General features: G+C 39.2%; 1 protein-coding gene across 6 annotated transcripts in view; it reads right to left on the reverse strand.

Moving 5' to 3' along the window:
* Positions 1 to 235: 235 nt before the first annotated feature.
* Positions 236 to 21,705, reverse strand: part of Vwa5a (von Willebrand factor A domain containing 5A) — a 36,142-nt gene continuing 14,672 nt past the window's right edge. For 3 of the 6 annotated variants that reach the window (XM_046459666.1, XM_046459664.1, XM_046459663.1), the window contains 8 exons: positions 9,046 to 9,160; positions 8,087 to 8,251; positions 7,710 to 7,810; positions 7,143 to 7,390; positions 5,146 to 5,277; positions 4,646 to 4,776; positions 1,002 to 1,128; positions 236 to 468 (listed from right to left, as the gene is read on the reverse strand). In XM_046459666.1, the coding sequence (XP_046315622.1) occupies positions 389 to 468; positions 1,002 to 1,128; positions 4,646 to 4,776; positions 5,146 to 5,277; positions 7,143 to 7,390; positions 7,710 to 7,810; positions 8,087 to 8,251; positions 9,046 to 9,160 (1,099 nt within the window). In that variant the 3' untranslated portion in view covers positions 236 to 388. Of the gene's footprint in view, positions 469 to 513; positions 712 to 1,001; positions 1,129 to 3,807; positions 3,865 to 3,885; positions 3,910 to 4,645; positions 4,777 to 5,145; positions 5,278 to 7,142; positions 7,391 to 7,709; positions 7,811 to 8,086; positions 8,252 to 9,045; positions 9,161 to 21,705 lie in introns of those variants that run through there. The other 3 variants (XM_046459665.2, XM_046459667.2, XM_046459668.2) reach the window with 3 other exon arrangements.

A 21,705-nucleotide genomic window follows, 5' to 3' on the forward strand; every position in this document is an offset into this window, starting at 1 on the left:
ATTCTATAATTTAGGCAATCTCTGGCATCGAATATTGAAATTGTTAGTCTGGTGGCCATGTCACCTGTTTTTCTTGTCATCACTCTGGAAAGCCTGGAAGGAATATTAAGTATTGCAAATGGATGCTTTGAACTTCTCTGGGAAAGGTATAGGTTCTGGGACCACCATTACTTGTCTGAGGGTCATGCTGGGGAAAGAAGATTACATTCAAAGGGATGTGCTTAGAGAGGCAAGGTGGTGTGAACATCCTTTACTTTTATTTCAAGAGAGATATAGGTGAGATTTAAAACACAAAACATTACAGTAGAAGAAATGGTGAAGGTGTGCTGATAGCCAAGGAGAAACCTCTCCCCCCACCCCACCTTTTTCTTTTTTCTGGAAGACATCCTTAGGGAGCAAAGACAGCAAGGTCCACAGATGACTTCAGGAGAGTATTTGCAGCCTTCACAAGCATGGGCACAGTGGAGCCTGTGAAGAAGGTTAAGAATCATCAGGGATGGGGGACAGCAGATGAGATAGCTGTTCTCCCAGTGACCCCCCAAACCCTGAGTTCTGCTTTATCTTTCCTCAATACTCTTTATTTTTCTTTACTTCATGCCCACATTCTCCTTTACTTTTCTCTGGATCTCAGAATCACTCAGCAGCTGTGAGATAATAAACCTCCAAGGAGGAGGTTTTCCAAGTCCAGCCGGGTACTTATTCAGCTCAGTACTGAGAGAGAGAGGAGAGTAAGCATACTTTATGTCCTTGTAGAAATTCACACTCCCCATCCATGTTCCCTTACATCTTTACTCAACTCTCCCCCTCCTACCTCAAATCAAAGATTTTACCCTCCTCCTGCCAAGGAAAGGACTCTTGAGAGATCAGAAATAGTCTGGACCAAGACAGTGAGGTAAGTGACTATGAAGACTCTTGGGGTCACCCTCTGCCAGGGCTGGAGGTGCACAGCTGGGAACTGTCTTCCTGGGAGGGAAGGAAAGGCCCTGGGAGTGGGTTCTTACCTGCTTGGGTGTGAATGCAGGCCACAGCTTTCCTTTCTAGAAGCTCCCACTCCATCTTCTGGTCTTTACCATGGGTGTGCAGCCAGACCACAGCCAGGACAGTGGCCCAGACTGAGAGGTCCACATCCTGTATAATAGACAGAGACTTCTCTGAAGACTCTAGGCTGGGGCAGGAAGCCCCTTAAGGACATGCAAAGAGTGCCATGCCCTCCTTGCTGGCAAGTCCCAAATTGCTGCTAGATGGTATTATTTGGTCTCCCTCTAACTCTGTAACTTGCAAGGCACAATGATAGGCCATGTACCCCAAGGCAACAGTCTACTGAGTCTTAGAGTAGAAAGGTCATAAGCTTTAAATCCAGAGCTGTGTAGAGACCCCTAACACCCATGCAAGGATTACCCAGTTGTGTAAGAGAAACACATGCTTGGCAATCTTATAAAGTGTCTTCATGTTTTTTTTTCATTCCCACATTTTTATTGGTGTATTATAGTTGTACATAATGGTGGGATTTCTTGTTACATATTTGTACATGCACATAATATAACGATATAAGTTGGCCAACATCATTCCCCATGTTTTAAAATTTTAATCCTCATTCTTAACTCTCCACTAAACAAAGGCATGAGGAATTATCAATAACCAAATTTTTTTTTTTGGGGGGGGTACCAGGGATTGAACTCAGGGGCACTCAGCCACTGAACCACATCCCTAACCCTATTTTGTATTTTATTAGAGACAGGGTCTCACTAAGTTGCTTAGCGCCTAGCTAAATTGCTGAGGCTGGCTTTGAACTCACAATCCTCCAGCCTCTGCCTCCAGAGCCGCTGGGATTACAGGAATGCACCACCACACCCAGTCCCACATTTTTAAAGACAAAAAAATGCTTCATACAGAAGTGAAATGAAGTGCCCAAAGTTAGTATTCCAGCAAATAATTGAGGTGTGACTGATTCTGAATACTCTAATTGTAATCATACTCCTTAAAAGATTATCTCATCCATAGATCAGAAGACTGCCACCCATGAGTTTCACCAACTGTTCATGAAAACTTCAGGTTATAGAGTCAGTGGATAAAGGGAAATTTCCCATATATATCATGAGCTTTAAAATTTGTAAAAAGCTACCATGTCCTCTTTGAATAGTCTCAATTCTATCAAAATTTTAGTTCCTTCAATTCTTCCTGAAAAGGAAGGTCATGTAAAAGCAGCAGGAACTCCCATGCTGTTTTCCTGGTTTAAAAACAAAGGTCACAATTATTTTTGAAAAACAACTGGAGGAGAACATTCTTATGAATTCTCTGACCTCAGTTCAACAGTACTGTGGCAGTTCAGGAAATCTTCTTGCCTCCCCTCTTCCTGTTTCCAATATGCTGATGTTGTTTGTAACCAAACCAAACCTCTGACTTTCATATGCAATGACTTTTGAGGCAGATTGCTCCCCCTTTCAACTGTGGCATTGAGAATTTAAAACCAAAAGCTATTCTTTAGTTGTATTATTACTATATTTTCTGTTTGCAGTAGTGGTGGTCGCATTGTTTCATGAAAAAATTGCAATTCCTTGTTTAGCAGACTTTAGGAATCCCAAAACTCTTGACTAACACTTTAGTTCTCTTTTCTGTCATCCTAAGACTTTAGTTCTCTTTTCTGTCATCCATGAATAGGAAAATCTGATCTATATCCTCATCAAAATCTTCACAGAAGATATATAAAAATTCAGTTTCATGGTTTAAAAATATATTCCATTTTAAAATCAATTCATAATTAACTGTTCTGAATGTTCAACTCCTTCACTCTTGGTCCAGATATTCATCATTACAAAACATTCAAATTCCCTCCTGAAATAAATATCTACCAGGTCTCTGACTCACTTGATTTGTTGGCTTTGTTGCCATGTCAAAAAGGAAACATCAACCTGACATGTCTTGTGCTCCTTGAACTTCATCATCCCTGCTCCAACTTCTGAGTATTTAAAAATCATTCTTGTATTTTAGAAATAAAATCCAGACACAGAATGAATTTTAAATTGTCCAGTAGCTATACCTTAAAAAGTAAAATGCAAATAGGCAGAATTTTATTATTATTTTACTTTATTTTGTTTTTGGTGCCAGGGATTGAATCCAGGACCTCAATATGCTAAGCATGTGTTCTACTGGTGAGCTCTGAATTCAGCTAGTATCTATGTAAGCCAATACACTATAAAAATGATTATTTTAACTTGAAATCAATATAAAATAATTTTGATAGTACATTGTACATTGTTTATTTTTTACCTGAAGTCAGTATATATTTCAGAACATAGAACACCTCCATTCAATTAAAATTTTTATTTTAACCTTAGCCACAATTCCAAGGCTCGATAGCCACAGGTGACTCATGGATGTTGCATGTTCAGATCATAGAATATCTGAAGGTTAGTTCATTGTTTTCTTAAGTTTGAAAGTTTGAAATGGGATTTGTCTTTTATGTTTTTGACAGCCATCATATTTTATCAATTTCTCTAGGAGTAGAAGTTTTAGCAAGTTACCTTAACTGAATGTACATTCTGAATTTATTTTATCTATGTCAGTATATTTCAATAATTAAAATAACTAGGTGGCTCCAATTTGTACTCACTTATCCTGACTTTGATGAACATTTTTATGTATGAACCACATTCTTTACTATTAATAGTGGGGTTATCATTAGTGGTTCTGAGGACAGATAGTCCTATCATTAAATGCAGCTTTGCCACTCACTGGCTCAGACACATATTTATACTTCTGTAAGCTTCAGCTTCTTTATCTACAAACAACAACATGAATAGGACCCACCTTATTTAATTGAAGTGAGGAGTAAATGTGGTCATGAATGTTAAGTTAGCACAATTCCTGGTACAGAAGACAAACTGAGTTTTAACTTTACATTTAAGATGTCTGGAAGGGAATATTATTTTAAATCCAAAGGATTGTTACTTTCTCCTTGTATTCCATCAACCTTCACATGAACTCCTACTAGCTGGCCCATAAATTCCTTGTTATTTCTATTCTAAAATAACCAGAAAAACTTTCAACCTTGACTTATTAGAAGTTAACTATGTCTGTGGATCCCTCTGTGTTCTGCTTTCTCAGGTGGATCCTGATCTACCCTTTTATGGTTTGGATCTGTAATGTACCCCAAAGATGTCAAAACTTGTTCTTCAATGCAACAATGCACTGATGGAGCTTTTAGGACATGATTAGATAATGAGGGCTCTGACCTCATCAGTATATTAATTCATTTGGTAGATTAATGATTTGAGCGGATTATTAGGAGAAGGCAGGGCATTTTTGGAAGAAGTGGGACATTAAGGACATGCTCTGAATGCTATATCTTGTCCCTTGCCACCCCACTTCCTCTGCTCTTTCTCTGTTTCCATGCTGCCATGAACTGAGCAACTTTACTCCACCAAGCACTTCCTCCATGCTATTCTGCCTCACCTCACACCTAAAGCAATGGAGCCAGCTGACCATGGACTAAAAACTCTGAGCCAAATCTTTCCTCCTTTAAGTTGCTTTTGTCAGGTATTTTGGTTATAGTGATGAAACAATGACCAATACACACCCCCACTCCTCATTACAAACTTTACTTCCTTAAAAGTATACCTACTCCATTGTTTTCTTTGAATCTTACCTGGGCAGGGTGTGCAGCAAGAAGGTCTTCCAAACTCACACCTAGGATCTTAGTCAGATCTTCATTCAGATCCCAGGAACCATTTGCTTTTTGGAGGTCAATCAGCTGCATAAGTTTAGTGCCTCCAATCACTTTGAGGGAAAAATAGAAAAAAGGAACGAGAGGAAACCACTGAGCCCCTGAACTCTGAGCACACCTGAGATAAGCTGCAGGATTCAGAGACAGGCTGCCACAAGTCTGCTCCAGAGAGAATGGTCAGACAGTACCCAGGTCTATCTTCAAACCCAAATTGTAAAAGGATGACTAGGGAAATGGGGGCCCAAACAGGGTGAAAGCAGAGTTCTGCTGTTTCCAGACAGAACTCTGTTGCCTGCAGACAACATATGCAGGTAGAGAGGGGGGGGAAAGGCTGTGTTTATTTAGAAATCATCCCATTAGTCGACATTATAGACTAGAAAGTCTACATGGTAGATTAGAGAAGTGAAATAAGGCCACCTCACCTTTATGATAACTTTTTGACTTGGTCCTACTGTTGTTGGAAGAACATGGGTTTCCCATCATAGAGACAGAACCGCTGAGATATGAGCACGTATTCCCCAAGCTCTGAGTATATAATACAGGTGCGCTTGATCCTATGTGTAACAAAGAGTGGTGAGAAAATGTCCCTGGAAAGATGCTCACTTACACTGTGGACCACGGTGATTTATAGGCCTATGGGGATGTTAACCATTCTCCTGATATGTCATGGTAGCAACGAAAGCTGAATCCCATGTAACCACAGATAAAAACAATCATTATAGCCTGAGTTCTGTTGAAAATCTGAAAAATACCGATGTACACAATGAGTTGCCCTTGCTGTCGGCAGCAGGCCAAAATAATATAAAGTCTAAGGATTATTTGAGACACACACTTTCCCATCCATATCAGTCAGCTTCAGTTTCTACCCTAACTGTGCTTCTCCCATGAGCTCACCACTGAACACAACACACCCTTACACTCTCAGATCTCTATTTTCTATTATTCCCTCTCTAACCCCTGACACAGGCTAAACAATCTTACCTACCTCTTTACTTTCATTTCAAGAGGCTCCTTCCAACTAAGTCTTAAATGAAGACTCATGAATCCTCGCAAAATATTCTTTTCCCTCCATCTCTCTCACTTGGCTGTTGTTCAATGTACTGCAGTCCAACCATCCAGGTTTGGCAACCTATCCAGTCCAGATCAATATTCCTCCACCCTCACACGGTACCTCCCAAATGTCCTTATTACTATCAGCTCCCAAACTCTTGGTCATCTCCCATCATCCCCTAAGGAAACTGAAAACCAGACCATAGACTTCACTCTATTCCTAGGTCGGCCATCCTCTTGAGAGATTTCAGCTCCCATGGAGACAGCCAGGTTTTTAGCCTTCTCAACTTAATTACTTGGGTTCTATTCTTCTTCAGTCTCACTCTCCAAAGTCATGATGGTTTTGTTATCACAAAGAATTGTTTCACTTATAAAAAATAAATTGAAAAAAAATCTTACTTTTAAATATACTATCCATGTTTTCCTGTTTTATCTGAATTTTCACTTCCTCTAGATCACTTAAGTCTTTAATCTTTAATCACTTAAGTCTTTAATATATCTTTTGATATATTGCTTTCCTATATATCAACCTCCTTCCATCTTCATTGTGTACTCAATCTACATCTGAATTTTAATTTTTGCCAACTGCTTATCAACATCTACAAATCCACATTGGTAATTTCCTTTCATTACACCCAATCTAGCAAAACCCCAAAACTGAAATGAGCCCAACTGTTCAGCTGCTTCATTTTTATACCAAAGTTGCTGAAAAGATAAACATAAGCTAAGGGTTTTTTTTGGCGGTGTGGTCCCACGAAATAAGTCAAGGTGCCAAACTTAACTGGACCCTCAACCCTCCTTCACAGATGTTTCTATTTCTCTCTGGACAATCCATTTTCCAACTATTCCCAGTGACTCCTTTAAATATTTGCCTTTTCTTTGAGTCCTGACTTCCACCACTTCCAGTCCCACATCATCCCAAATGTCAGCCATTTGGATAATCATTAGCTACCTCATTATCAAGAACATAAATCAGCTTCATATTTAAACTATTTGTTAAATGATTATGTGCACCTTGTACATGTTACTATCCTTTTCATATTAAATCTCTCTGCCAATAGGTCATATTCTACTTCACTAAGACAAAAAAGTTTAACACTAGGCAGAAATGCTAGAGGTGGAGGGCAGGCTGGGTTTGTGGCTCAGTGGTAGATTGCTTGCCTGGCATGTGTGAGACACTGGGTTCAGTCCCCAGCACCACATAAGAACAAACAAATAAAATAAAGTTATTGTGTCTATCTACTACTAAATGTGTGTATAATTTTTTTGAAAAAAAAAGAAAACAATGTTTTTAAAAATATTTCACAGCAATTTCCTTAAAATAGTGTGTGCAGCTATTCATGAGACTTATGCATGGAATAGAACTCACCACATAAAATCCTTGAGTTCACAAAGGCTTTGTACAGAACTGGCCTTGGAATCTGCCTGTAAGCCCGGGGCCCCTGAACTGGCTGCTTGAGTTCCTTGTTTATGGCAATGAATGCTGTGAAGGAGCTGATAACTCCAGATTCAATGCTGATCTTCAACACGTCTTTTTTGTCCATTGCTGGGGTCTGTGTGAGGCCAAGGTCTTTGGTTTGGATGAAGGATTTGGCAGCAAGACGGTGAATAGTGAGGCTGAAAGAAAAAAAAAAGAAATTTCCAGAGAGGTGGGGGAAAACACCCACATTCTAGCTAATAGGTGCTCTTAAAATTTAGAGATAGCAGAGGAAAGAAAAATTAGAGAAGGAAAGAATAGAAACAGAGTGGCACACAAAGGAAGAATGAATACAAGGACACATTTTAAGCCACAGTCCAAAGAAGGAATCTAAGCAGTAAGAAAGGAGAAAAAAGAAGAAGGAAGAAGAAGAATGAAAGGAACAAGATGAAAAGGCAAGGAAGTGAAGTGGAGCAAAGGGTCAGAAAAACAAGAAAGAGAAGGGAAAACAATTCTCACTCAGCATCTGGCTTGGGTTGGAGAGAAAATGTCAGTTTATCCTCAAATCTTTTGCCCTGGAGCGTGTACTTGAGGCCTACTTCTCCTGTAGCCTCTGCTGCCTACAAATTGGAGAAGAACAAAAGTGATAAAAAGAAAAGGTCACAGAGAAAGTGATCAGAACTGGGGCAACTCCCCAGCTCAGCACATTATCATTTCTTAGTAGTGATTAGGTATCCCAGGAAACCAGAGACCTGAAATGATGGGGGAGATAGAGAGCTGATTCTACCTGGCATTTACAACCTCTTACTAAAATCCTAATACACCAACCAGCTTCAATGAAACTGTCAGGGCAGTAGCTACTCTGAACAGAGAAACAAATAAGAACTGGGACTCACCGGCATTTTTCCAGTGAGTCGGGCATAGAGGATCAACCTCTGACCCCTAAAGATGACCGTTGGCTCTGGAGAAAGCAAGTTAGCAGACACACCAGGAGGCAAATTCCAGCTCAAGGAGATGTCTTCTACTGCAGGCTGAAGAGAGTGCTTCAGAGACCTAAGAACCTGATGGATGAAAGGAAATACAATAAGCATAAATAAAAAAGGATGAAGATAATTATAATTAACTCAATATTTATCATGTATCAGTTGCTATATGGTACAATACAAGTTATGTCTGATCCTTAACCCTATCTTGGGGATATGGGTATTATTTATCTTGCTTTACATACAGGAAGCTAAGGTTGAGAGATTTAATAGCATAAATGTGAATGAAGGATATGCTAGGGCAAGTTGATCCATGGAGAATGGAACTAGAGAAGGCATGGCAGTAACTGGGAAAGAGGAACTTAGACACAGAACCAGAGAGATCTTTTCCTTGTGCACACTGATAATGGAATATCAATTTGCCACTAAAAGAGGTCCTGAAGCACAGGCCTGGAGTCTCAAACACGATAGCCAAAGCTCTTAGTTTCTGTTTGGGCACTTAAATACAAGACTTAAAGTTCTTTCATGGAGGTTTTTTTTTTTTTCCTTTTCTTTTTGGTGGTGTTGGGATCAAACCCAGGGCTTCATGCATGCCAGGCAAACACTCTACCACTGAGCAATATCCCCAGCCCAAGCTCTTTCAGAATCTTATCTCTGGACTTCCAGCTATTAGGGTCAGATGCCATTCTCCAAAGTAAAAACATTTGCTGTGAGACCCAATCAGCCCCTCTGAAAGTATAATTTATACCTTGGGTATTTGGAAAAATGCATGTTAGAGGCAAGCTAGGCTCTTGCCCTTGCAGCAGTGTCCCCCACCCTGCTGCATACTTGGTCTGGATTGACCACCTCTGGACACATGGCTTGCCCCTCACCTTGGGCTGCATCCTGTCCTTGCCTGTGATAAACTCAGAAGTTCCCCCTGACACCCGGGCAATGCTTTTTATTAAGCTGGTGGAGGCACCTTCTCCAATGCCAAATGAGAAACATCTGTAATTGTAAATGAATGGAGGTTAGACACAGGAACTTATAAAATTTATACATAATGGTGAAAACTACATGATGAGATAGTCTACTTCATTGAGAAAAGTTGTAATAGCCGTTTATTGAGAATATTGTATATTTTGGAACCTTAATAAATTCCTGAAATTAATAGTATGATTGAATCATCCTGAGTCTCCTAAGAGGCAAGGCTGTGTTTCATTTCATACATAAAGAACAAGGACCCTAAGAATTTAAGAAATCTGTGCAAGATCACATCTTTTATAAATGGTAGACATGACACTAGAACACTGCTATGACTAACTACAAGAGTCCCCTAGAAAACCAAGGAAAAGCTAGAAACTGTCATCAGTTCCTGACTGATACTGCTGCATCATGATGTTGCTCCTGCAAGGTTTAGGGCATGGAAATGTGTCTCCTACTCTTAAGGTAAAAGTTCTCATCCTGTTGTGGCCCATGTGCACTGATGGAGATTTTTAACCTCAATTTGGTTTCCAAAATAAAATTGTACATAAACAGACAATGCCTTAGTAATACTATGATAAGCCTTAAAATGGCAGAAATGAAAGTTTTCATCATAAATTCATACACTAGAATGCAGGCTTATGTGTCTATTTTGACATGTGTTTGTGTGACTCATCACCCTCAAGTGACATCAGTATTAGGATTAATGCTCTTAACTTGTGAGGATAAGGACCAGATATGTAATTGCAGTGATTTAACTGGGTTCATTCTCCCAAAAGATCACATCCTGCTAGTCTCTTTATGATCTCATCTTTAAATTTCCATTATGATTTTTAAACTCTAGTCCATATTATACAATGCATATATGCATAATTTTAAATGTTTTTTTATTTATAAAAACTAAACTGAAAAATGCCTAGAACTCACTAACATGATTCATGTCAATGATAATAAAAATAATAACGGCAATAAAAACAAAAATGTATATAGTACATATTTTGTGTCAAGGACAATTCCTAGATGTTTTACATAGTTTTATTCTTTTAAGCCTCACAATAAACCTACAAGGTAAGTTCTACTATAAGTATCACCATTTCAGGTAAAGAAACCATTGCTTAGAGATTAATTGATTTTTCCAAACATCTAGCAAGAAGAAAAACTAGAACTTAAACATATGACTTCTTTTTATGACTTCATAGCAATTGAATATGTGAATCAAAACTTCCCCTGTCCTGATCTCAGCAATGTTGGACTAAGTTGTTTCTGGCGAGGGAGAAGCTGTGCACAATATTTTTAATAATTTATTTGAAAGCAGTAAAGACAATAAGACAATTGAATCAATTGTATACAAAGTCTTTAAGAAGCTAAGTGCCAAATCCTGAAAGAGGAAGGAAGCCAAGAGCTTCGAGCCTGGTACCAGATGTCCATTTACCCTTTGAGGAAAGTGTCAAGTACAAAACGAATGGCCAAAGTGAGAAGAAAAAGCAGCGACTGAGATCTCCAACAGGCTAGTGTCTCTGAAAACCTCTCAGCTGTTTGGACAGAACCCTAGGGTACTACACTCAAGACATAGAGGAGAATTAGAAATAGGCCATCACCATGGCTGAAGTTAATTAGATCCTAATCATATCAAGATTGTCTGATTCTAGTGTACACATCCATCAGAGCAGAGTAAGACCTGCAGGAGGCAGGATATAATTTAGAGGCCTAAAGAATTTCTATGAACATTCATATAAAATATCTGATATCTAAACGAATATAGAAAATCTGAGAAAATTAAGCAATGTGCTTGTGAATAACACAGCTTAAAAAGAAAATCATCATATTAATTAGGAAATATGCTCAAAAACTTGCAAATGAAAAATGACAAGTTCAAATTCAGAATTTAACTACAGATATACTTACATTTATAGTTTTAAAAACTTGACTTAGAAACAAACAAGAAACCTCATAATTAAGTATCTAAACATCTATCTCAAGATACTAGAAAAGGAACAACTATTAAACCAAATATTTTAAATGAAAGAAAATGATGGAAACAGGAACAAATGAAAATAAAACAAAAATTTGTACAAATAGAGAGGATGAACAAAACAAAAAATAGTGGTCTTTGGAAGATCATGAAAATTGAGAAACTTCTATGTGAAGAAAATATAAGGTACAAGTGACTAATATCAGAATTGAAAAGGTAGTAGTATCACTATAGACATCATGACATTAAGTGACACTTTAAGGTGATATCTGTAGAATGTTACTGCAAAGAAATTTTTTTAAAAATATTCAATTTTTTGTAAAAATAAGAACATACAAAAACATAAATTGTTTAAAAAATAATTTCCCATACTTTTCCAGTTCCAGAGAGTCCACTATAACTTCTAGCAAATACTTAAGAAGAAATCTTCCACAGAATAGGGAAAAAGGCAATTTTTGCACTACAAATCTACAGTACACCATTTGAATTAATATCTCAATGAGGCACAGTCATTATACAAAAGTTAATGTAAGAAAAATTAATTTCTTTAGTGAAATTAAATATCTATTCAATAAAAATATGAAAAAAATATTACTTAAAACAATATCAAACACCTAAAGAAAATGAACTAATGAAAAATACATGAAGGTCTCTATGCAGAGAATTATAAAATATTACAGAGAGATTTTGAATGTGTTGTTAGATTAAGGAAATAAATAAATTCACTGATTTTGTGGAAAATTAAGTTTCTCACCTGAATGAAAGAAGATATCAACATAGAATTTGAGATAAAGAGAAAGAATGCTATGTTATTGCATTGGAAATTTGGACATCAGTAAAATTTAAGATTTTTTAAAAAATATTTGCTAGTTCTGTCCCCTGAAATACCTAGAATCAGTATCTGCCAATAGTCAGAAGCATAGGTAGCACTCAATGCCAGTTTCTACCTATGATTCCAACTAAATGGAACAGGGCTTCTTGGGAAATGCTTGAGTGCAGGCCGGGGAAGGGCACATTCTGGGTTGAAAACAAGAAAATATTCAAACACCCAAGAGACACATGGAAAAGATATGGGGGCACATAAAAGGGGCTCCCATTGATCAGATCTGGAAATATTGAGAATCTAAAGAGATGATGATAGTTATGCCACCTAATACATTAAAAAATAGTGGAAGAATTAAAGAATACATATTGATAGAACAAAAGAAGGAAGGGAAGAGAGGAAAGAGAGAAAAGGCTCTTCTTTACAGAAGGATGGCCGCTAGTGAATGTGGAAAACTTGATACTTTAAAAGTCACCATTGTGGGCTGAGGATGTAGCTGTGTGGCAGAGCAACTGCTTTGCACGTGTAGGGCTCTGGATTCAATCCAATCACTGCTTTGAAAAAAAAAAAATCAAACCAAAAAAAGAATAGCATTGCACTACCAGGGATAGTAATAACATAATTTTTAAAGTAACAAATTTGAGTAATGTTGTGGAAAGCAACATGTTTACCAAATTTAAAATTTATCTGTCACAAAGCACCCTGTATGTAACTAAGTTGTCAAAGGTAATATCACCAGGCCCAATGTTACACTTTTGCAATATTTCTACCCCAAATGCTTAGTATTAATTTAAACATGAATTAAAACAGTCAAACAAATACAAACCGAGATTCTACTAAATATCTGTCTAGTTCTCTTTGAACTATCAATCCTATAAAAGTAATGAAAAACTGAATTATTCCAGTAAAAAAGACAAAACAGTCAAAAAAACTAAATAAAATATTTCTTCTTGGATTTGTTTCTACAACAGGAACAAAACTAAAAATCAAATTATTAGAAAACTGACAAGAGTCTGCAGCGCGCGCTGGGAAACGAGGAGATAGCGACGCAGGGATACAGCGCTGCAGTTTCTGCCAGCCGTGCAAGCACCGTACTCAGGGCTGAATTCTGGGATCGAGATGGGGGAAGGAAGCGGTCCATCTCGGTTCTCCACACCGGTCAGACCACAGAGGAGGCCAGCAGCCACCATGTTGGAAAGCTGACATCACCATACCTGTTTTCGACTGACCGCAGCTCATTCAGCCATAGAACAGGTAATTTCAGGCTGCAATTCGCCTGCGGCTTGCAGACAGATTGCTAGGGTTCAGTGCCTGGGTGCTTCTTAGAACCTGATCTTATCGGAGCGAACACCAAGCGCGGGGCGGCCGAGTTCCAGCTCCCGGAACCGTCCCGGAACCGCCCTGGCCCAGGGCTGCGGAGCCTGCGGAGGCTGCTTCTTGGACCCTGCTCCTATCAGAGCATACACCAAGCACTAAGCGGCCGAATTCCGGCTCCCGGAACTGAGCCCGCGGGGACTGCTTCTTGGAGCCTACACTTATAGGAGCTTACACCGAGCACAGAGCGGCCGAGTTCCGGCTCCCGGAACTTCCCTGGCCCGGGGCTAGGAGCCCGGAAACTGCTTCTCGGTCCGGGTCCTGCTGAGGGCCGGTCAGGACTCACCCGTTGCTTTGGTTGCCCGGCAAGGGGAACGAAATGCTGCCATTCGCATAGGATACCAACATGGCAGAGATCTGATGTCATCAGAAAGCGGCGGAGGAGAGAACTTCATCAATACCAGCGGCAACATAAACAGTTGGTCTCCTGGTACGGGGGGTGGGGCACAGACACCCGAGTCTCCTCAATTTGTCATCGAGCCAGAGGGGAGGAGACGGGCCGCCGCCAGCGCCCGGAGCAGGCCCAGCGGTTCGCCAGCGTGGTGACCGCGTGACCCCAATTGGAGAGGGGGCAGAGCGGAGCCGCCACCCGCACCCGCAAGGTGGGCAGACCCGCGACCCAGTGGTACATGGGCGTGGTAGGAGGGGCAGGGCAGAGCCTCCGTTCGCGCTTGCAAGGTAAACAGACCTGTGACAGCCTGGCGGGTTAGGCCCAGTGGCCTGCCAGTGTGGTGCACACGTCACCCCAACCTGAGTAGGGGCAGAGCAGATCCTTCTCCCACGCCCGGATAAGGCCCTGCCGGTGTGGTGGTCACGTGACCCCAATTGGAGTGGGGGCGGAGCGGAACCGCCACCCGTGCCCGCAGGGTGAGCAGACCTGTGACCAACCTGCAGATCAGGCCCAGGGGTCCGCAGGCGTGGTAGGAGGGGCAGGGCAGATCCGCCGCCCGCGCCTCCAAGGTAGGCAGACCTGCAACAGACCGGCGGATCAGGCCCAGGAGCCTGCCGGCGTGGTACACACACCACCCTAATTGGAGTAGGGGCAGAGCAGAGCCTCCACCTGTGCCCGAAAGGTGGGCAGATCTGCGAACGACCAGCGGGACAGGCACAGTGGCCTGCCGGTACGACAGACATGTCACCCCATTTGGAGTAGGGGCAGAGTAGAGCCACCGCCCGCGCCTGCAGGGTAGACAAACCTGCAACCGACCGGCGGATCAGGCCCGGTGGCCTGCCGGCGTGGTACACTTGTCACCCCAATTGGAGTAGGGGCAGAACAGAGCCGCCACCAGCTCCCAGAACAGGCCCAGTGACCTGCCGGCGTGGTAGCCACGACACCCCAATTGGAATAAGGAGAGAGCAGAGCCGCCGCCCGCACCTGCAGGAAAGATACGCAAGCAGTATGAAAAGACAAGGAAAGAAAGGACCACAAGCAATGCAGGTCAACGCAACTTTAGAAGAGGTAACAGCTGCAGCAGATGGAATGTCAGATAAAGAATTCAGGATATACATGCTTCAGATGATCTGGAGTATCAAGGAAGACATTAAACAGCAAAATCAGACAATGAAAGATCACTTCTACAATGAATTACGCCAACAAATCCAGGAAGCAAAGGATCAACTATACAGGGAGATAGAGGTTATAAAAAACAAACAAACAGAAATCCTAGAAATGCAGGAAGCAATAAACCAACTTAAAAACTCAATGGAGAATACTACCAGCAGAGTAGAACACTTAGAAGATAGAACATCAGACAATGGAGACAAAGTATTTCAACTGGAAAAGAACATAGACAGCTCAGCAAGACTGTTAAGAAACCATGAGCAGAACATCCAAGAAATATGGGATAACATTAAGAGACCAAACTTAAGAGTCATTGGGATACAGGAAGGTACAGAGCTCCAAACCAAAGGAATGAGCAGTCTATTCAATGAAATAATACAAGAAAACTTCCCAGACTTGAAGAATGAGACAGAATCCCAAATCCTAGAAGCCTACAGGACGCCGAATGTGCAAAATCATAAGAGATCCACACCTAGACACATTATAATGAAGATGCCCAACATACAGAATAAGGAGAGAATTTTAAAAGCTACAAGAGAAAGGAAGCAGATTACATTTAGGGGCAAGCCAATCAGGATAACAGCTGATCTTTCAACACAGACTCTGAAAGCTAGAAGATCCTGGAATAACATATTTCAAACACTGAAAGATAATGGGTTCCAACCAAGAATTGTGTATCCAGCGAAATTAAGCTTCAGGATGGAGAATGAAATTAAAACCTTCCACGATAAACAAAAGTTTAAAGAATTCGCAGCTAGAAAACCATCTCTTCAAAACATCCTAGCCAAAGCATTACAGGAAGAGGAAATGGAAAATAACAATGAAAACCAACAGTGGGAGGTAGGACAGTAAAGGGGGGGGGAAACAATCAAAGAGGAAAACAAACCATGTTTAGTAACAGAAATAAACAAATATGGCTGGAAGAACAACCCATATCTCAATAATAACCCTAAATGTTAATGGCTTAAACTCACCAATTAAGAGACACAGGCTAGTAGAATGGATCACAAAACAAGACCCAACAATATGCTGCCTACAGGAGACGCATTTGATAGGAAAAGACATACATAGGCTGAAGGTGAAAGGTTGGGAAAAATCATATCACTCATATGGACTTCGGAAACAAGCAGGCGTGTCCATACTCATATCAAATAAAATAGATTTCAAGCCAAAGTTAATCAAAAGAGATAAAGAGGGACACTACATACTGCTTAAGGGAACCATACACCAACAAGACATAACAATCATAAATATTTATGCCCCAAACAATGGTGCAGCTATGTTCGTCAAACAAACTCTTCTCAAGTTCAAGAGTCTAATAGACCACCACACCATAATCATGGGAGACTTCAACACACCTCTCTCGCCACTGGACAGATCTTCCAAACAAAAGTTGAATAAGGAAACTATAGAACTCAATAACACTATTAATAACCTAGACCTAATTGACATATATAGAGTATACCACCCAACATCAAGCAGTTACACTTTTTTCTCAGCAGCACATGGATCCTTCTCAAAAATAGATCATATATTATGTCACAGGGCAACTCTTAGACAATATAAAGGAGTAGAGATATTACCATGCATCTTATCTGATCATAATGGAATGAAACTGAAAATCAACGATAAAAGAAGGAAGGAAAAAGCATACATCACTTGGAGAATGAACAATAGGTTACTGAATGATCAATGGGTTATAGAAGACATCAAGGAGGAAATTAAAAAATTCTTAGAGATAAATGAAAACACAGACACAACATATCGGAATCTATGGGACACATTGAAAGCAGTTCTAAGAGGAAAATTCATTGCTTGGAGTTCATTCCTTAAAAAAAGAAAAAACCAACAAATAAATGATCTCATACTTCATCTCAAAATCCTTGAAAAAGAAGAGCAAAACAACAGCAAAAGAAGTAGAAGGCAAGAAATAATTAAAATCAGAGCTGAAATTAATGAAATCGAAACAAAAGAAACAATTGAAAAAATTGACAAAACTAAAAGTTGGTTCTTTGAAAAAATAAACAAAATCGACAGACCCTTAGCGATGCTAGTGAAGAGAAGAAGAGAGAGAACTCAAATTACTAGCATACGGGATGAAAAAGGCAATATCACAACAGACACTTCAGAAATACAGAAGATAATCAAAAACTATTTTGAATCCTTATACTCCAATAAATTAGAAGATAGTGAAGGCATAGATAAATTTCTTAAGTCATATGATCTGCCCAGATTGAGTCAGGAGGATATAGAAAACCTAAACAGACCAATATCAATTGAGGAAATAGAAGAAACCATCAAAAGACTACCAACTAAGAAAAGCCCAGGTCCCGATGGGTATACAGCAGAATTTTACAAAACCTTTAAAGAAGAACTAATACCAATACTTTTCAAGCTACTTCAGGAAATAGAAAAGGAGGGAGAACTTCCAAATTCATTCTATGAGGCCAACATCACCCTGATACCTAAACCAGACAAAGACACTTCAAAGAAAGAAAACTACAGACCAATATCTCTAATGAACCTAGATGCAAAAATCCTCAATAAAATTCTGGCGAATCGGATACAAAAACATATAAAAAAATTGTACACCATGATCAAGTAGGATTCATCCCTGGGATGCAAGGCTGGTTCAATATACGGAAATCAATAAATGTTATTCACCACATCAATAGACTTAAAAATAAGAACCATATGATCATCTCGATAGATGCGGAAAAAGCATTCGACAAAGTACAGCATCCCTTTATGTTCAAAACTCTAGAAAAACTAGGGATAACAGGAACATACCTCAATATTGTAAAAGCAATCTATGCTAAGCCTCAGGCTAGCATCATTCTGAATGGAGAAAAACTGAAGGCATTCCCTCTAAAATCTGGAACAAGACAGGGATGCCCTCTCTCTCCACTTCTCTTCAACATAGTTCTCGAAACACTGGCCAGAGCAATTAGACAGACGAAAGAAATTAAAGGCATAAAAATAGGAAAAGAAGAAATTAAATTATCACTATTTGCAGATGATATGATTCTATATCTAGCAGACCCAAAAGGCTCTACAAAGAAACTATTAGAGCTAATAAATGAATTCAGCAAAGTGGCAGGATTTAAAATCAACACGCATAAATCAAAGGCATTCCTGTATATCAGCGACAAATCCTCTGAAATGGAAATGAGGACAACCACTCCATTCAAAATATCTTCAAAAAAAATAAAATACTTGGGAATCAACCTAACAAAAGAGGTGAAAGACTTATACAATGAAAACTACAGAACCCTAAAGAGAGAAATAGAAGAAGATCTTAGAAGATGGAAAAATATACCCTGTTCATGGATAGGCAGAACTAACATCATCAAAATGGCGATATTACCAAAAGTTCTCTATAGGTTTAATGCAATGCCAATCAAAATCCCAACGGCATTTCTTGTAGAAATAGAGAAAGCAATCATGAAATTCATATGGAAAAATAAAAGACCCAGAATAGCAAAAACAATGCTAAGCAAGAAGTGTGAATCAGGCGGTATAGCGATACCAGACTTCAAACTATACTACAGAGCAATAGTAACAAAAACAGCATGGTACTGGTACCAAAACAGGCGGGTGGACCAATGGTACAGAATAGAGGACACAGAAACCAATCCACAAAACTACAACTATCTTATATTTGATAAAGGGGCTAAAAGCATGCAATGGAGGAAGGATAGCATCTTCAACAAATGGTGCTGGGAAAACTGGAAATCCATATGCAACAAAATGAAACTGAATCCCTTTCTCTCGCCATGCACAAAAGTGAATTCAAAATGGATCAAGGAGCTTGATATCAAATCAGAGACGCGCCGTCTGATAGAAGAAAAAGTTGGCTACGATCTACAGTCGGTGGGGTCGGGCTCCAAATTCCTCAATAGGACACCCATAGCACAAAAGTTAATAACTAGAATCAACAAATGGGACTTACTCAAACTAAAAGTTTTTTCTCAGCAAAAGAAACAATAAGAGAGGTAAATAGGGAGCCTACATCCTGGGAACAAATCTTTACTCCTCACACTTCAGATAGAGCCCTAATATCCAGAGTATACAAAGAACTCAAAAAATTAGACAATAAGAGAACAAACAACCCAATCAACAAATGGGCCAAGGACCTGAACAGACACTTCTCAGAGGAGGACATACAGTCAATCAACAAGTACATGAAAAAATGCTCAACATCTCTAGCTGTCAGAGAAATGCAAATCAAAACCACCCTAAGATACCATCTCACTCCAGTAAGATTGGCAGCCATTATGAAGTCAAACAACAACAAGTGCTGGCGAGGATGTGGGGAAAAGGGTACACTTGTACATTGCTGGTGGGACTGCAGATTGGTGCAGCCAATTTGGAAAGCAGTATGGAGATTTCTTGGAAAGCTGGGAATGGAGCCACCATTTGACCCAGCTATTCCCCTTCTCGGTCTATTCCCTAAAGACCTAAAAAGAGCATGCTACAGGGACACTGCTACATCGATGTTCATAGCAGCACAGTTCACAATAGCAAGACTGTGGAACCAACCTAGATGCCCTTCAATAGATGAATGGATAAAAAAAATGTGGCATTTATACACAATGGAGTATTACTCTGCATTAAAAAATGACAAAATCATAGAATTTACAGGGAAATGGATGGCATTAGAGCAGATTATGCTAAGTGAAGCTAGCCAATCCCTAAAAAAGAAATGCCAAATGTCTTCTTTGATATAAGGAGAGTAACTAAGATCAGAGTAGGGACGAAGAGCAGGAGAAGAAGATTAACATTTAACAGGGATGAGAGGTGGGAGGGAAAAGGAGAGAGAAGGGAAATTGCATGGTAATGGAAGGAGACCCTCAGGTTTATACAGTGGCGGGGGTAGAGAGAGAGGAGGGGAAGGGAGGGGAGAGGTGGGGAGGGGGGAGGGTGGAGGATGGGACAGGCAGCGGAGCACAACAGACACTAGTATGGCAATATGTAAATCAATGGATGTGTAACTGATGTGATTCTGCAATCTGTGTATGGGGTGAAGGTGGGAGTTCATAACCCACTTGAATCAAAGTGTGGAATATGATATGTCAAGAAATTTGTAATGTTTTGAACAACCCACAATAAAAAAAAAAAGAAAACTGACAAATATGGCCTATATGGAATATGATATTATCTCAATACTACATGTTCTAAATTAAATAGTTCTATAGTGACCATTTAGCAGAATGTCCTTTTTGGGGGGAAGGTAAGTACATAAACATACAGTTATCCTCCTGTGTCTATAGATTTTCTGTCTACAGATTTAATCAACAGAAGATTAAAAATAAATTTTAATTTTGTCTATACTGAACAGGTATATACCACTTTTTCTGTTATTTCCTAAATAGTAAAGTATAGCAACAATTTACCTAGCATTTGCATTGTAGTAGGTATTATGAGTAATCTAGAGATAGTTAAAAGTATATGGGAGACTGTAAGTATGTTATATACAACTACTATGCCAAGTATGTCAGAGGTGAACATCTTCTGATTTGGGTAGTTTAGGGTTGTTATGGAACCAATGCTACACAGAGACTGAGGGACAAATGTACCTTGTAAATAGATGGAAAACTCAGCATAGTAAATACTAAATCCTCCAAAAATTGATTTTAGGGGGCAGGCAAGACGTGGAATGAGATGGACATGATTACCCTAGGTACATGTATGAGTGCACATATTATGTGATGTTGAATTGTGTACAACCAGAAAAATGTACAGTTGTGCTGCAATTATGTACAATGGATCAAAATGCATTATGATGTCATATGTGCCTAATTAAAATAAACTAATTAATTAAAAACTTGATTTTAAAAAGTCAGTATAATTCTAATCAATATCCTACTAGACATTTTTTGGTTAAAAACTGACAAGGTAATACTACAGTTACAATATAAATACAGGGTCCTAAATATAACTAAATGAAATAAACAGACCAATCGAGGGGTACAGGAAATCTAGAATCAAGCCACACAGGTACAGGCACATACTTGTGAAAACAGGGCATGCCCATCAGTGAGGGAAATGCAAAATTTTCCATAAATGAGAAAAAAATTGATGTTTACATGATAAAAATAAAACATGATCTGCTACTACACATGTTACACAAACATAATTTACAAATATGTTCTATAACTAAATAGAAAAGACGAAATGACAAAATATAAAAACAACAAAAGAAAATACCTTCATTATGTTGGATAAGAAAGTACTTCAAATAAAACATACACACACACACACACACACACACACACAAATACATCTAAAAAACACTAATCATAAAGAAAAAGAACAAAAATTGAATTATAATAAGAATAACCATTACTCAAAAGATAAAATTTTGAGGGTAAAAAGGCAAGCTATATAGTGAGAAAACATATTTTTGGAACATACAGTCAGCAATGTGCTTGCATTCAGATTATAAAGTGAACTATACATAAATGATATAATATAAAATTTTTAAAAAATAGGAAAGCAAATTGAATCTCTGTCACAAAAGGAGACAACTGAATGGCCAATACAGATGAAATTATGTATGATGTTGAGCCACTGAGAAACTATAAGTTAAAACTATAATGAGATATCACTTTAGATATACAATAAATTTTGGATAGAAAATGAAGCAACTAAAAACCTTCTGTAAAGACATTGTGAATTAAATGACTATAGCCACTTGAAAAACTGTCTGGCATTTCCCTCAAATTCTGCAACTCTGTCTACTGAAAGAAATATATATGTATATAAATGTCAATACCCACTCCTCCCTCCACATCCATGGGGGATTGGTTCCAAAATCCCATGTGGAAACAACTTCC

This window comes from Marmota monax, unplaced genomic scaffold, assembly GCF_021218885.2.
Source record: "Marmota monax isolate L192 unplaced genomic scaffold, Marmota_monax_Labrador192_F-V1.1 WCK01_AAM20220418_F8-fsc00409, whole genome shotgun sequence".
Classification (NCBI taxonomy): domain Eukaryota; kingdom Metazoa; phylum Chordata; class Mammalia; order Rodentia; family Sciuridae; genus Marmota; species Marmota monax.